The 14,710-nt window shown below is 54.4% G+C and overlaps 1 protein-coding gene across 10 annotated transcripts in view; it reads left to right on the top strand.

The window, feature by feature from the left end:
* Nucleotides 1-14,710, top strand: part of DAB2IP (DAB2 interacting protein) — a 147,277-nt gene that overhangs the window by 122,811 nt on the left and 9,756 nt on the right. For 9 of the 10 annotated variants that reach the window (XM_071817237.1, XM_065853615.2, XM_065853613.2 and 6 more), the window contains 7 exons: nt 2,812-2,956; nt 4,957-5,101; nt 7,822-8,058; nt 9,533-9,734; nt 9,829-10,007; nt 11,583-12,456; nt 14,129-14,281. In XM_071817237.1, the coding sequence (XP_071673338.1) occupies nt 2,812-2,956; nt 4,957-5,101; nt 7,822-8,058; nt 9,533-9,734; nt 9,829-10,007; nt 11,583-12,456; nt 14,129-14,281 (1,935 nt within the window). The remainder of the gene's footprint in view (nt 1-2,811; nt 2,957-4,956; nt 5,102-7,821; nt 8,059-9,532; nt 9,735-9,828; nt 10,008-11,582; nt 12,457-14,128; nt 14,282-14,710) is intronic. The other variant, XM_065853614.2, reaches the window with a different exon arrangement.

Genomic DNA, 14,710 nt, shown 5'->3' on the forward strand with positions numbered 1-14,710 from the left:
CCCTTAATTTTTGCTGTAGACCTTTCCCTTCCCTCCTTGGCTCCAATGTAATGAAATAAAGCATCTTATTTTCTTCCATTGCCGGGGGCCCTAACTAAAAACAACCCCCTGCTGATCTCTGCTGCTCAGAAACAGGGAGTTTTATTGGCTTTAGTTATTGCATTTTATTCAGAGCCTTGTATGTGGGTGAGTGAGGCCCCCGGAGGGATTCAACAAGTATTTGCATTCCATTTGTGTCTTCCGAGTGCAGGCTGCTGGCGCACTCAAGGCAGATACCAGACGTGTGATCCGGAGCCGATGTGGCTTTTTTGCATGGGGGAAGATCTGGAGATGGCCCTGGGTCAGGAATCGCAGCGTGTCGTGGGAACCGACCCGCGGTGGAGGCTTGTGGAGCCCAGGAACCCGCTCCGGGACGCGTTTGGGGGCGTTTTGATCCCTCACGGGTCTCGGGGCTGGTTGGTACAACCTGGAGAGACGCCTGGGGCGGCCGGAGCTGCTGGGGACTGCGCGGGCCCAGCCTGGGGACGCTGTTGGGCATGGTGGCTCTCGCCTCCGTCCCCTGGTCGGGAGCAAGGCTGGATTGTGCCGTGTTACACCCCAGCGCTGCGGGCTGTGCCGTAAGGGGCTCTCTGGGATTTCAGCAGCTTTCCTTTGGAGACAAGAGGCTGTTTTCTCAGCTGCCGAGCTGTAGGTGCTCAGTCGGGGATAACAACCGCACCAGAAGTGTGGGGGGATCTCCTCTGGCTTTGTCTTGAGTCCCACACTGGAATTTTGTCTCGTTTTAAATTCTAGTGGATTCTGTGGATGGTCTAAAATCATGGAAGTTCGCATTATCGCTGGCTAAGGCTTGGCCGTTGGGTTGTGCGGTGCAGCTTGGCCCCGCGGCGGCTGACAAGAGGGGAAAAGCAAACACTTGGCTAAGAGAAGCCGTAAAACTCAGTGTTCCTGAGATAATTAGTATGTTGGGAAAGTGACAGGAAAGAGAATCAAGCAAAGCCAAGGTCAGTGGCTGCTAATTAAGAATCAGCACCTTGTGTCAGCCTGAGCTGTGGCTTGGAATTGAAACGTACCCCGGGAGAGACCCGGGAAGATAAAGGTGATGGAGTTACCCAGATAGCAGCTCATGGGATTTGAGCAGGAGTTTAATGTTTCATTCCAGCTTGGCTGATAAAAGGGGTAAAATGAGAGAAAATAGCGAGGGGAGGCGTGTGCTTTGCTTCCAGGGGGGATTTTTACCTCTGGAGCATTGCAGGCGCAGTGGGATCTGAGCAAAGGGATCTTCTGGCTAAAGAAATAATGGAAGTGACTCCTTTCTTTTCCCAGAGCTGCTCCTCTGGATCTCCGGAGGCTCCTCGGGCAGCTGTTGGTCCCATCGTGGGGAGGTGGGAGGGCTGGGGCTGTTGGTTGCTGCGGAGATGCTGACCTGGATCCCCCCCGTGTGTGGATCTTCCTTTGGCTGGGACAGGAGCACAGGAACTAAGGGCTTATAGATTAAATTATTTGGGTCCGTTGGTTTCAGGTGGAGCTGTTGGTCGAACCTCAGTTAAACTTTCGGTGCAGAGGCGTCCGCGTGAAAAATGAAATGGAGCCAAGTGCCTCTTGCAAATCTCCCACAGCTGCTGGCAGGGAGTGGGACCCGAGTGTCCCCTCCGCGTGTCTGGGTCACAGTCACAGCACTCGGGGGGCTCTGGGAGCGTGGGGACAGTGGGGACAGGACCTGGCAGCTCAGGGGTGCTCCTGCCCCTGCCAGGAACGGGTCACACGTGGGACGGGCCCACCGGATGAAGGAGAATTTCTTAGTGGAAGGTGATTACTGAGCAGATGATTTTGTTCTAGAGGAAGGCTTTAAAAAAGGTGCCCTTGGATGTAGAAGTGAATTTTTATGTCAACGTTGCTTTATCCCCTGCGTGGGGTGACAGTGAGAGGTCCGATACGTGTGACGGACCCGGTGCCGGATCCATTCGTGATGCTGGGGGGAGCCCGGAGCTGCTGTTCCTGTCAGCCGTGGGGGGAACAGAGGCTGAATGTGTATCAGCATTAAGCACCGCATGGCATTTCCCCTGCATTAACGCTGGCTACAGCAGCCTAAATACTACACCACATAGTGGATCTGCAGCAGAATGCACAGGGAGCTACGTGACCCCGCGCCATCAGTTAATGCTGCGCTGGAGTGGACGCGGGGCCGGGGCCGAAGTGCTGGTTTTCTGCTGGGATTTGCAGTTTGGTACTGGGATGGCCGCTCGGGGCAACTCTCGGCGTGTCCGCGCCTGCTCGCCCCTCCATCGCTCTGCAGCACAGATTACAAACGGCACGGTATTCGGTTGTGTGCACATCGATGCGCCCAAAACACGTGCTGTAGCAGTGCTGGTTGTTTCCATGAATACTGAGGAACAGGACATTTGAGCACCTTGGTGCACATTGCAGCCTGATGCTCAGCTGTGGGGCAGCTCATGACATCCCGGTGTCCCCCCGTTTTGCCACCAGCGCAGTCAGACACCAAATGCAGCCACATTTAATAGCAGAGCAAACATTTCACCCACAAGACCCAACCAAAGACCAGCACTGATGGAGGGGCCAATGTGCTGCAGGCCTGGAATGAATAATTTTTTGGGTGCAAAAGTTGTGACTCCCTGGAGATTTATTTCTCCTTTTGTCTCCATGAGGCTGGAGAAGCAGGAGGAAGGTGGGGCCGGTCGGTCGCACCGCGGCACACGGGGTCACCGCGGCTCCTCCGCGCTCCCCGGAGAGGGGAACGGAGCCGGACGGAGCGTCTGTCGCTGCCTGTGACCCACCATGGGCTTTGCTTTCCAGGATTTCTTGACTGACCTGATGATGTCTGAAGTTGATCGCTGTGGTGAGAATGAGCATCTCATTTTCAGGGAGAACACACTGGCCACCAAAGCAATCGAAGAATACCTGAAGCTGGTGGGGCAGAAATACTTGCAAGATGCCTTAGGTACGTACAGCGCGTGGGCGAGTGTCACCTGGACGGGTTCTCCTCGGAGGACACCGTCACCTGAGCGCCGGTGGCCGCAGGGCACACCGGCTTTTCCACCGGAGGGTTTCCCTGGCAGTGGGTCTGGGCATGGGCACGGCCACAGCCCTGCGCCCGGGCGAAGGTCACTGAGCTAGCGCTTTAATCTGCTCTCAGAGGAGAAAACAAATGGATGTTTGAAGGCATTGTGTCCTCTGGCAGCGTCACGGCGGCCGACGGGGTCCGCTCCCCCAGTTCCTCCCAGCGCCTGCCAGTCAGATGCGATCTCGCGGTCACAGTGATGCGAGCTGCCTCCCACTGCCCCTGGGAACCCTCCTGGGGGGTTTATTTCAGTTTATTTTTCAAGCACTGGCTGTGTTTATGCCTCTGAAAATATTTCTCTTGATGCAAATGAAAATAATGAGAGCTTCTGCTCCTGGGCAGGTCGGGGGGGAACGGCCGTGCCGCTGCGTGCGGCAGCGCGGGGACGTGGAGGAGCCGCTTGGTGCCTGAACCTCAGCCGAGGGCGGCCAAACCCCGGCAGTGGATGAGAGGAGTTTCTGTTGAGCTGTTAATTTTTAGTACGTTGGCTTCCTACTAATGGATTTGTGTAGTTTTAGCAGGGTGCAAAGTAAATACTTAATAGAATAATAATAATAATAGTAAGATAACAATAATGACAACATTAAGGAAGGGGAGATCATTGAGCAAATTCAGTCAAACCAAGAGATAGCCCACAGGAAGAAGAAAAGCAATATTATCCATTTCTGCCTTGTAAGGTTTTCTATTTGAAGGCTGTAAGTAGATTACCTCATAAAACTTCTAAAAATCCAGGAGATTAATGAAGACAGAGAATTTTGGAATATTCAGGGCTCAGTGTTAATGCTGCAGCTGGTGCAGGAGGAGCCTCCGGTTCTTGTTCAGGGCACCGATTCTGTGTAGACCTTTTATCAGTGAAACGATTCATCTGTGTCACAAGGTAACGCAACATGGCATAGCGCTTTCCTTTAAACCATGAAGCACAAACAAGTAATGGGGCCAGATAATCACAGCAGGCATCACCTGCAGGCGAGCAGAGAGAGCCAGAGCTCCCTGCCAGAGCTGGAAATACATTGGAGAGGCTCTCCAGCGCGTAATTAACATCTGGTTTGGCAGCAGGGGAGGAGTGCGGAGCAGAGTGGGCAAAAACAGGAGGGTGGGAAGATCCAGGATGGTCAGGAATTAGGAGATGAGCAAACCAAAGCAGAACATCGCTCAACCTGCAGGTCCCTGGCTAAACTGCCCTTGTCCCGTCACCCAGTGTCCCCAGTGGCCGCTAAGTGGGACGGACATGTGTGGCGCTGGGAAGCGGCTCAGCTTGGGTGCCGGGGCCTGTGCCGGTGCCCCGAGGGTGGTGGCAGCAGCCGAGGAGCAGCCAGGCAGCGAACAGGGAGACGCAGAGAAATGTTTTAATTGAATTTTGTGTGATGTTCAAGCTCAAAATAAACCAAGTAAATTGTTTCTTTCCTTTAATTACCGATTTCTCCTGTGAATCACCCTGGCTCGTCAGCGCCAGGCCGGTCTGCAGTAGCAGGACATGCTACAAATAATGGCAGAACTGCCGGCGCGGTTCCTACCAGAGCAGCCCAGGGGAGCGCGTCTGGACCGGGTGCACCGGGGGCCTGGAAGCGGCTGTTTCGGCAGCACAGTTCTGTGCAATAGCCCATAGCCACAGAGGCAGAGCTGCCAGCTGGGGACGAGGGGTGGAACGTGCTCGTTGGGAGCCCGGGTGCGTTTCTGCGGGGTTGCTGGGGTGGTTTCTGAGCTCCCGAGGCAACAGCGGCTGCTCCTGTGTCCGTTCGGATCCCGAGAGCTGGCTGGGCACAGCCTCTGGTACCGGCTCCTGCTGAACCCCTGCTCGGGCACCGGGGCTGTGAACAGGCTCCCTTGAACACGGCGCCTCTCGCGTCTCCAAAACCCATCACCGGCTCTTTGTTTTACAGGGGAATTTATCAAGGCTCTGTACGAATCGGATGAAAATTGCGAGGTGGATCCCAGTAAGTGTTCATCCTCGGACCTTCCTGAACACCAGAGCAACCTGAAGATGTGCTGCGAGCTGGCGTTCTGCAAAATCATCAACTCCTACTGGTCAGTACCCGCGAGCATCGCTCCCTCCGCACGGTACGGCTGCGGGGACGGGGGGACGAGTTCATCTCGGGGCTGTCGGTGCCTGTCCCTCGGCTGGCAGCTCTGCAGGGAGTCTGGCAGCAGCTCGTTCAGGTGGATGTTCTGCTGAGGCAGGAGGATGCTGCTGCTCGTCGGGCGACCCCGCTGCCCCAGCCCATCACCTCCTTGGCCCACGGCCTGGAATACACCTGGAGACATCTCCTGGCTGGTTGTTCTCAGGGTAAAGGTTCTTGCAATGAGTTGGGACAAGCCCGAATACGCAGAGCTGGTTGGAGGAAGGCTGTGGTGTGGTGGTGTGGCTGGCGGTGTGACCTGGGGACAGGAGCCCGTGGTGCTGTTACGGATGCTGCCTGCAAAGATGACCTCAAAGGGGAAACAGATAGGCTTGTGACTCTCTCTACTCAGAGAAATAGAAGTATTTTCTTTCTGCTTCTTGCTAACATACCCAGAGACTCTGATCATATAAGAGAATGATCATTTTTGTCTTGCTGCTGGATTTGCAGTCTTCTTGCTTAAAAGTCTGGGCTTAGTTTTTATGAATGTCTTTAGTAGCAAGACTGTTGTTGCAGAACATCAACTAAGGATAATATTGGGCAAAGGAAGTCTTTGATAATGAAGATTTCTCATTTTCTCTTGCACCCCAGCTGTTGTGTTGAGGTCTGAAAGCTCATTATATCATCTCCCAGGACACCGAGTGTGTTCTCCCACAAGCCCAGGGAGGGAGCTGCTTTTCCTGATACTTCTCAGGGAGAGAACAAGCAGCCAGAGTCTCAGTCTTCCTTTATCTGCCGCAAAGAAGCAAAGGGCAGATTTCTTCACAGGTATCCTGTACCTTATCCTGGGCCAATTAGTAACTCTGTGACTCAGGAACCGCGTTCGCCTGCGCTCCCAGGAGGGATTCACTGCTTTTAGTCACCAGTGCATTGTAATTGTTTGAATGAGTGTCTTTCTAAAATAATCCAAAGGAGCACTAAAAGGTCACTCTGAAAATAGGCTTGGGAAGTGACCTAGGGAAAGTGACCTAAGGAAAGTCAGGAATGCAGGGAGTTTGTTCCTGCAGTGCTGCTGTTCCAGGAGGGCTGGGGCAGCTGAGCTGCTGCTCCCAGTGGTTTCCCCTCCGTCCTTTTGCTCAGCGGTTCTTGGGGATTAAATGGGCTGATGAGTGTTTGGGGTTGGCCAAGGTACCCGAATGCAAACCGTCTTGCTTTAAATAGCACGGCAGAGTGCGCACGCTCATCTGCCGGAGAGAGGAAAGAGGTTTACAATAACCCAAAATTGTTATAATTATGACATAATTTGGACATCTGGAAAGTTTCGGTGTAAGCAGAATTTCAGCATGTGGAAGCTCGTTACTGGAAAGTTGGGTAATGAATTACGGGCCCGTTTGTCACATAAAGCCGGCTGACTGAATTCCGTCCGCCGGTACACAATTAAACGTTTATGGTCTCGCAGGCTGTGACAGTGAACAGCGCTCAGGGCTGTTCGCAGCCGCTGTACATGTTTTCAAGGGTTTACTTTCCAGTAACTGTACAACCTGTCCTGATCATTCAAGCCTTAAATTGCTTAAAGGATTCTCCTATTTCTGGGCAAATACCATGAAGTGAAAGGGCTTTGTCCAATTGCCTGGATCAAGCCAAAGACAGAGGAGAATTTATCCAGCTGAAGACGTTTGCTAATGTCATTTATAAAGCACGGGGTAAAAGTTCACGAGCATGAAGCACGAAGCCAACACGGAGCAGAACGGAACGCGAGGGCAGCGTTTGCCAAGTGTGTCCATGGAGTGTCGGTGCCATCGGAATCCATGCGGGTGGATTCCTGCTTTGTGTTCTCCTCCATTGCGGAACTCCCGCCTGGTTCTTGCTGCTGGGGGATGGTGGATGGTGCCTCTGGCCATGCAGGTCCCTTGGTTTGTTCTTCCCAACCCGTGTGAGGTTCAGCCGCAGGGCAGTTGGTCCTCGATGAGGGGACAGGCCAGTGGGACACCAGCTGACATTGCTTTGCTTCTCCCAGATAGTCCCTGCAGCAAAACTGGGAAACCATGCTCTGAAATGGCTGTTTGTTCAGATTTGTGGCCTAAAGTGGAGTCTGACCCCTCTGCAGTCTGCTCTTGTACCTCTGCATTTGACACAAGGACAGTGGTTGGTGGCCGGGGCGGGTGGGGATGCGGGGACCAGGGGACCCGTGGCAGCACGGTGGGACCCGCCAGCACCAGCTGGGCCGGTGACCCCGGTGCTGCCGCTGTTCCTACCAGGGGTGCTCTCCACCTTGGGGGCTGAGTCTCCCACCGGTTTGAAGTGCCCCATGACATGGCCAACTGGTTTGGGATGAGCTGCTTTGCACAGTTTTTTTCATCTGTCTTCCCAGTTTTCTGGGGTTTTGGCGCCCAGTACGACCAGGAACATTAGTCTGAAAGCTTCTCTGACAGCTTTACACAGCGGCTTTGGTTTTTTCTGTGTGGTTTGAGTCTCCTAACAGACACTCAACAAAACAGGACAAGAGCTTGTGAGTGGTGTAGATAATGGTGCTGCTGTGGATCGATGGGGTGAGAGGGCCCTACCCTCGTACAGGTCTGGGTATCGCGCCCCACGGCTGATACACACCATGTTTACTTGCGACTGTGTGGCAGCTTGAACACTCTGGCCTTGAATGTGCCATCCCTGCATGTCCTTCTTTCATTGCAGCGTCTTCCCAAGGGAGCTCAAGGAAGTTTTTGCCTCGTGGAGACAAGAATGCAGCAACCGAGGCCGCCCGGACATCAGCGAGCGACTGATCAGTGCCTCCCTGTTCCTGCGGTTCCTCTGCCCAGCCATCATGTCCCCGTCCCTCTTCAGTCTCCTGCAGGAGTACCCTGACGACCGCACTGCGCGCACTTTGACCCTCATTGCCAAGGTCACCCAGAACCTCGCCAACTTCGCCAAGTAAGCGGGAGGAGCCTCGGGGTGCAGGCAGAGCCTTGGGGTGCAGGAGGAGCCTCAGGGTGCAGGCAGAGCCTCAGCTCCGGCCGCCCCTTCCCTCCATGGAAAGGGCTGTTTGTTTTCTCTTGGCTTTTTCCCCCTGTCTCTCTGGGACCTGTTCCCTCACTGTCGGGTCAGGGAGATCATTTCAGTTTCCAAAACAGGACATGTTTTATGAGCAGGAAAACAGGCTGTTCTGACCCCGGAGAGGAGCAGGCGGGGTGGCAGCAGGGACACTGCCCACCCCGTCACAGGGGACCAGCAGGACCAGAACCAAACACCAGCAATGCCCAGGAGCTGGTTGTTCCCTCCTGTGAGCTCTGGGACCTTCCCTACTGTTAAAATGCGGTTGTGTGAACTGGGAAGGTATGAAAAGAGAACGGGGACACTATCAATTTCTAACTAAGCCCTTAGGTTTGATGGAAACAAAGCCAGAGATTTTTGAAAATCTTTCCACTGGCTGCAGCTCTGAGCTACTTACTCTGAGCTCTGATAACAAAATGATGAGCTTTCTGAAACATGAATGGACAGTTTCTGTCTAAAGCTTCTTAGATTTGGAAACTAGCTTAGTACACAGGCTCGCAGTCAGGAACGCGCGTACACGCACGCAGACGCAGACCAAAGACGTACAAGTGTGTTACACTAGATGACAGAAATTCTCTGTATTCCTGACCAGTCCCTAACTAAAGGGTTTTCAGATTTTCAGCACTTTGCTGGAAAGGCTCTTTGACTAATCTGACATGGGTCAAGCCGAAGCGATGGGGCAGAGCCGTCCTGCAGACACGCAGCCGAGCCGCTCCTCGCAGGGTCGCTGGCACTGGCGCAGCACTGGGACAGCAGAACCACCCTCCCCATTTTGCTGGCAATAGGAGATCTAACTGGGAGCGAAGCCTGGGCGGAGGGCAGGAGGAGGCCGCGGGAAGCCCAGGGGGACGGACACGCTGGCCCAGTGGCCAGTGCAGCTCTCCAGGTGATGCCCAGAGCGGCTGTGCTGGGGCAGCAGCCGCCGGTGCAGCTGGAGTTGGCTTCAGTGCCTCTGGGAGAGCAGGGAGAGGATTCCTGCCACCAGCAGTCATGGGCTTCAGTCAGTTGATGGTGCTTGGTATTACGATTTATTTCCAGTGACAGGTCCTATTTCTGGAGGCTGAGCCCTGACCCAGCAGTACGATACACTCCATTACCAAGAACAGCTTTCATTTCTACCATGGAGATCCTGTGCTGATGAGGACTTAGCGGGATTAGGCTGGAGTTGATTTTGGTTCTGTGATCAGTGGTGTGTACCACGTTCCTGGTAGCAACCCGGGATCCCAAAGGCTTTGGGAGGGTTCAGGTGCCAGAGGAGGCTCTGGAATTCCTACCTGCCTCTGTACATACCCGTTCTGTTGACTGCACTTCTATTTACAGGACTTAGCTGAAATTCCTATTGCTGTCTTGATAGGTTTGGCAGCAAAGAGGAATACATGTCCTTTATGAATCAGTTCCTGGAACATGAATGGACTAACATGCAGAGGTTTCTACTGGAGATTTCCAATCCAGAAACCATCTCAAACACAGCTGGCTTCGAAGGCTACATCGACCTGGGCCGGGAGCTCTCCACGTTGCACTCGCTGCTCTGGGAAGTCGTTTCGCAGCTGGAGCAGGTACGGGGGGTACCGCCAACAGCAGGCAGCGCCCGCAGTTCTCCAGCAAAAATACAAGATGTTGGTAGTCATTCTGCTCCTTTTTCTGCCCCAGGGCACTGCAACAAAACTCGGGCCTCTGCCCCGGATCCTGCGGGACGTCAACTCGGCGCTCAGTAACCCGGCCTGCGTGCAGGTCTCCGTCACGGCCGATCACACCGCGTCCACGCCCAACGCTGGCAACAGCATCTCTGCCGGGCTACAGAAAATGGTGATAGAGAATGACTTATCTGGGTAAGAGCATAAAAGGTGGCCTGGCCACAGACCAGGGAAATACTGAGTATTCATGTGCTGCCGGAGCCTGAGCACAGGCAGGGACGGGCAGGACAGGCTGCGCTGTGGCGTTGTCTGATCCATGGACTGGGCTTTTTCTGATCCATGGACCGGGCTTTTTCTGATCCATGGACCGGGCTTCCCCCTTGCAGGACGGGCACTGGCTGTTGTTCAGGTGTGAATCCAGACCCAGCAGCAGGTGCTGTGCAGGTGCCTGGCTCCATCCTGGGCCCTTGAGAGCCAAAACTGGGCATGTGGTCTGGGAAATGAAGAACTTGGCAGTGCTGGTCTCAGCTGTTGAGATGTGGCTAGAGAGGCAAAATGTTCATCCTTTGAGGACTTGAGGGCTTGTTTGTACTGACCTTGAAGCGATGGGTATCTCCAGTAAGTTCATGAGGTCTCTGAGTATGCAGGATGTATAAGATTGGCCTTATCCATCTTTGTTGAGAAACCAGGTATTGCTGAATCCACTGAGATCCAAATCTGGACATTTCTCTGACAGATGCCAAGCTGTAGAGACCTAACAACCAATTCCAGTCTGCTCTGTCCAGCTTTATAAAGCTGTGTGTTTTTAATGATGTGCAGTGATTCACAGACACAGTCACCTAACATAGTTTTTTGGCCTCATTATGCAAAGAGTCTCATTCATGGGAAGATGACTCTGTTGCAGACCTGTAATGTTTCTGTTTGTGGAAAATGAAATGGAGCCCACACAAATTGAAAGACTGTGCTAGTAAAATAGTTTGTAAGTGGAAAGTACAAAATATTTAACAGTTTAATTAGGAATGAAAGGCAGCAATGGTGCTGGACTTGCTCTAATCAGAGCTTTCATCTCTAATGCTTCCCAGCGTGAGGTACAATTATTTAAATCTAATGCTATGGAGGATCTCTGACAATATGCTTTCACCCAAATACTTGCTTACAATGCACCATCTTTGATCAGCAGTATATTCACATTAAGCTACTGCAAAGCTCTTTCTTCCTATCCCCGAGAAATCAATATTGCATGAATGTACGTTAGAGCAGGAGGAGTGGGTGGATAACGGGTAACCTTCAGCTGCCAGGCTTCAGCTCATGGTTAGCGCTCTGTCTGCCCCGCGTGGATCGTGCCCCCATGGCATTCCATGCTGTACAAGGGTTGCCCCGAGGAGCTTACAGCCAGGGGACAGAGCGGAGGACACAGGAGCGGTGTGGGGACAGCCAGGGTGACAGGTGCTGTCAGCGTGAGGAGCAGATCCAGCCGGGGCGGCAGAGCCCTTAGTGTGTCGGTGATGCCTCCTGCGCAGCCCTGCGATCCGCACCCCTCGCTGCCCTGTGGGCCGGCCAGGGCTCCCCGTGTCCCCGCTGCCCTCCCTGTCCCTGCGTAGGCAGCCCTGCCCTCGCGCCCGCAGGGGCCGGGGCGTCCCTGTCCCGCACCGCTGCACCACGCTGATTTCTTCTGAGTGATTTCGTTTTCCTGCTCCGGTGCAGCATTCACAACTCTTCTTTTTTGTTTTGTTTTCCTCTCCTCTTCCTTACGCACTGACTTCCCCGCAGTCTGATAGATTTCACACGGTTACCATCTCCAACCCCTGAAAACAAGGACTTGTTTTTTGTCACAAGGTCTGCTGGGGCCCAGCCCTCGCCTGCCCGAAGCTCCAGTTACTCAGAGGCCAATGAGCCCGACGTGCAGATGTCTAATGGCAGCAAGAGTTTGTCCATGGTGGACTTGCAGGACAATCGGCTCTTGGACAGTGGGGCCAACGCGCCCGGCACGGCTGACTCCCTCAATGACAGTCAGTCGTCCCTCGGGCAGTTGCAGGGCGTGTGGACCGCGCGGACTCAGCAGAACAGCGTGACGGGCATGGCCACCGTGCGCCGGGTGGGCCAGACCCCCACCACGCCGAGCGGCGAGAGCGCGCCGGGCCGGCCGCAGCTCCTGGCACCCCTCTCCTTCCAGAACCCCGTCTACCAGATGGCGGCCGGGCTGCCGCTGTCCCCCCGCGGCCTGGGCGACTCCGGCTCCGAGTGCCACAGCTCGCTCAGCTCCCACAGCAACAGCGAGGAGCTGACGGCCAACAAGCACGGCTTCGCCGCCCCCGCCGCCAGCGAGGACTTCGCCCGCCGGACGGGAGAGCTGGCCCGCCGGCAGCTCTCGCTGACGGAGAAGGGCGGCCAGCCCACCATGCCGCGGCAGAACAGCGCGGGACCGCAGAGGCGGATAGACCAGCCACCTCCGCCGCCCCCGCCTGTCTCCCGGGGCCGGACGCCGCCCTCGCTGCTGAACACGGTCCAGTACCAGCGACCCTCCAGCGGCAGCATGATGTCCTCCTCGCCAGACTGGCCCGGCAGCGGCGCCCGCCTGCGGCAGCAGTCCTCGTCCTCCAAGGGTGACAGCCCCGAGATGAAGCAGCGCACGATGCACAAACAGGTGAGTTCGGGGGCTGTCCCAGCGCTGGGCGGTGAAGGGACCAGGCAGGGTCAGCCTGTGGGTTTGGAGGAGGAATCGGCCGGTGGGGATCGCTGCAGAGGGGCAATGTCACTGGCTCTGGGTTACCGCATCGGTGCTGGCCCTGTGGTGGCATTGCACGTGGGGATGAACCTCGGCTCTTGCACCCAGCTTGGCCTGAGATGGAGGCCCTCCAGGGACGTGGACATAGACCAGTATTCCTTCTCCGTGTTCCTCCGTCAGCGTGTGGCTGCCACATGGCAGCATGTGGCAGAGACGGGAGGGCGATGGCCACTGAGCCTCCGTCCTGCGCTACCATCTTGTCACCGCTTTGCCTCTCCATGCCCAGGCTCTCATCCCATGCCATAGCCAACCCCGCGCCATCTCCCAGACCTGGACCAGGCCCTCATCTCTTGTAACCAAGAGTCTCCCTCATCCTCTCTTGTAACCAAGAGTCTCCCTGCTGCCGCTCCCGTGTCCCCAGAGCCACAGTGCCCTGGACACTCGTGTTTGCAGCGGGCAGGGCTGTGCTCCCCACCGACAGTGACGTTCTGGGCAGCGGTTCAGGTCCCAGACCACACGCTGGTCTGCACAGAAATACATTTTGCAACATGTGGTGCTAAAATTGAAAACAGTAGGTCTCAGACCCAGGGCCTTCTGGTTTTCCTGGCATGGATAAATTGTTTTTTCTAGTCCTCATTTATTCATATGACATTTCAGAACTAACCCTATAGAAAATTAACACAGTGGGGCCTCTCAGTGCCTAAAGGAAGAGTTTTAAAAGTAATACAAACCCAGAGAATATGGACAAACGGCAAGAGCTCGCTGCATCTAAGCCCAGACACGATATTAAGGCACCTTTTCAGCAGTTGAAAGAGCAACGGAGCTGGTGTAACTACCTCTCTGCCTTGGTCGGCGCTGCTTTATCAGCCCCGTCCAGAACAGTTCTGTGCTTACGATCCTGATTCATATGCGCTGACATTCGCAAGCACAACACGTAACAGCGTTGGGATAATGTGGATCAATACTCATTAGGTACAGAGGGCACAGAGCTCTGCAAGCAGAGCAGCCTGTTCAGTAGCAGAATTTATTCCCGAAAGACAACGGTGAAGTCGGGTGACCTTCGGAAAGCCTGGCCAAGGCGTGTTTGTGGATCTTTCCTCCATCCACCCATGTTGTCATCGCAAAGTTTCTCTCAAGAGCTGAAGTCCTCAGATTGCCTCTCCTACCCTTAATCTGCCTATTTTACTTGTGTGTTAGGGGCACCTGTAAACTGCTGATGGTTGGTGGTACTAAAAGCTCTTTGAAAGCAAAGAAATCCCGTTTGGTGGCCATTTCAGTGAAGTCCCCAAACCTCATTCCTGCCGTTTAGAAGCTCTACCTCTGGGAGTTCATCTGCTGAAGTGACTTCCAAGCTGTCCCAGGCCAGAGCAGACGTCTTTTTTCACTTCTTCAGAGAAGGAAGAACAAGGCAGAAGGATTTCATGGCCATCCTTTACCAGTGGCCCGAGCACTCTGGTGGCTCAGAGTGTTGGTTGCTGTTTGAGCAGCGTGGGAGAGGGCGCAGGGCTCACTCGGAAGGAAATTCTCTCCATTTTCATGACCATTTCTGTTACAGGTTTTTCTTTTGTCATGGTTGTATGTTTCATTGTAGGCCCCTTCTCCTGTGAACCCCAATGCCCTGGACCGCACTGCTGCTTGGCTTTTGAATATGAACATGCAGTTTTTAGAAGATGAAAGCATTGACCCAGATTCCAAGCACAGGGATAAGCTCAGGAATAAGGACGAGCTCAGCCAAGCAGAAAAGGTAAAACCTGATTGGATTGAAACAAGTTTCTAAATAGAGAGAGGATTTCCTTGAATGTGGTTCACGTGAGCGCCCTGGGGACAAGGTGGGCTGTGCGGCACGGCCCTGCCCGGGGTGTCAGTTTGCCCTGCGACCTGCTCAGCCTCACCGGGCACTTCTGGGGAAGGTTTGGGAGGTTTTCACACACCTGGTGGCTGGAGTTTTGCTCTGATGAAAGCAAGTAAGAAAAATAGGAGCCAGGAATCAAGTGCCGGTGCTGCTCTGCATCAGACTCTAGGTACAGGGAGCCTTGTCCCTCACAACGGGGACATATAGCAAGAAGCAGCTTCCGTGTCAAAAGGCTGTAAACAGACCTAAAATGAAGTCCAGATCCTGGTCTCAGAGGCAGCGCTGGGGCCTGGGGTGACTCCGCTGGTGCAGTGACACTGC

The sequence above is a fragment of the Patagioenas fasciata genome, chromosome 20, assembly GCF_037038585.1.
Source record: "Patagioenas fasciata isolate bPatFas1 chromosome 20, bPatFas1.hap1, whole genome shotgun sequence".
NCBI classification, from domain to species: Eukaryota; Metazoa; Chordata; class Aves; order Columbiformes; family Columbidae; genus Patagioenas; species Patagioenas fasciata.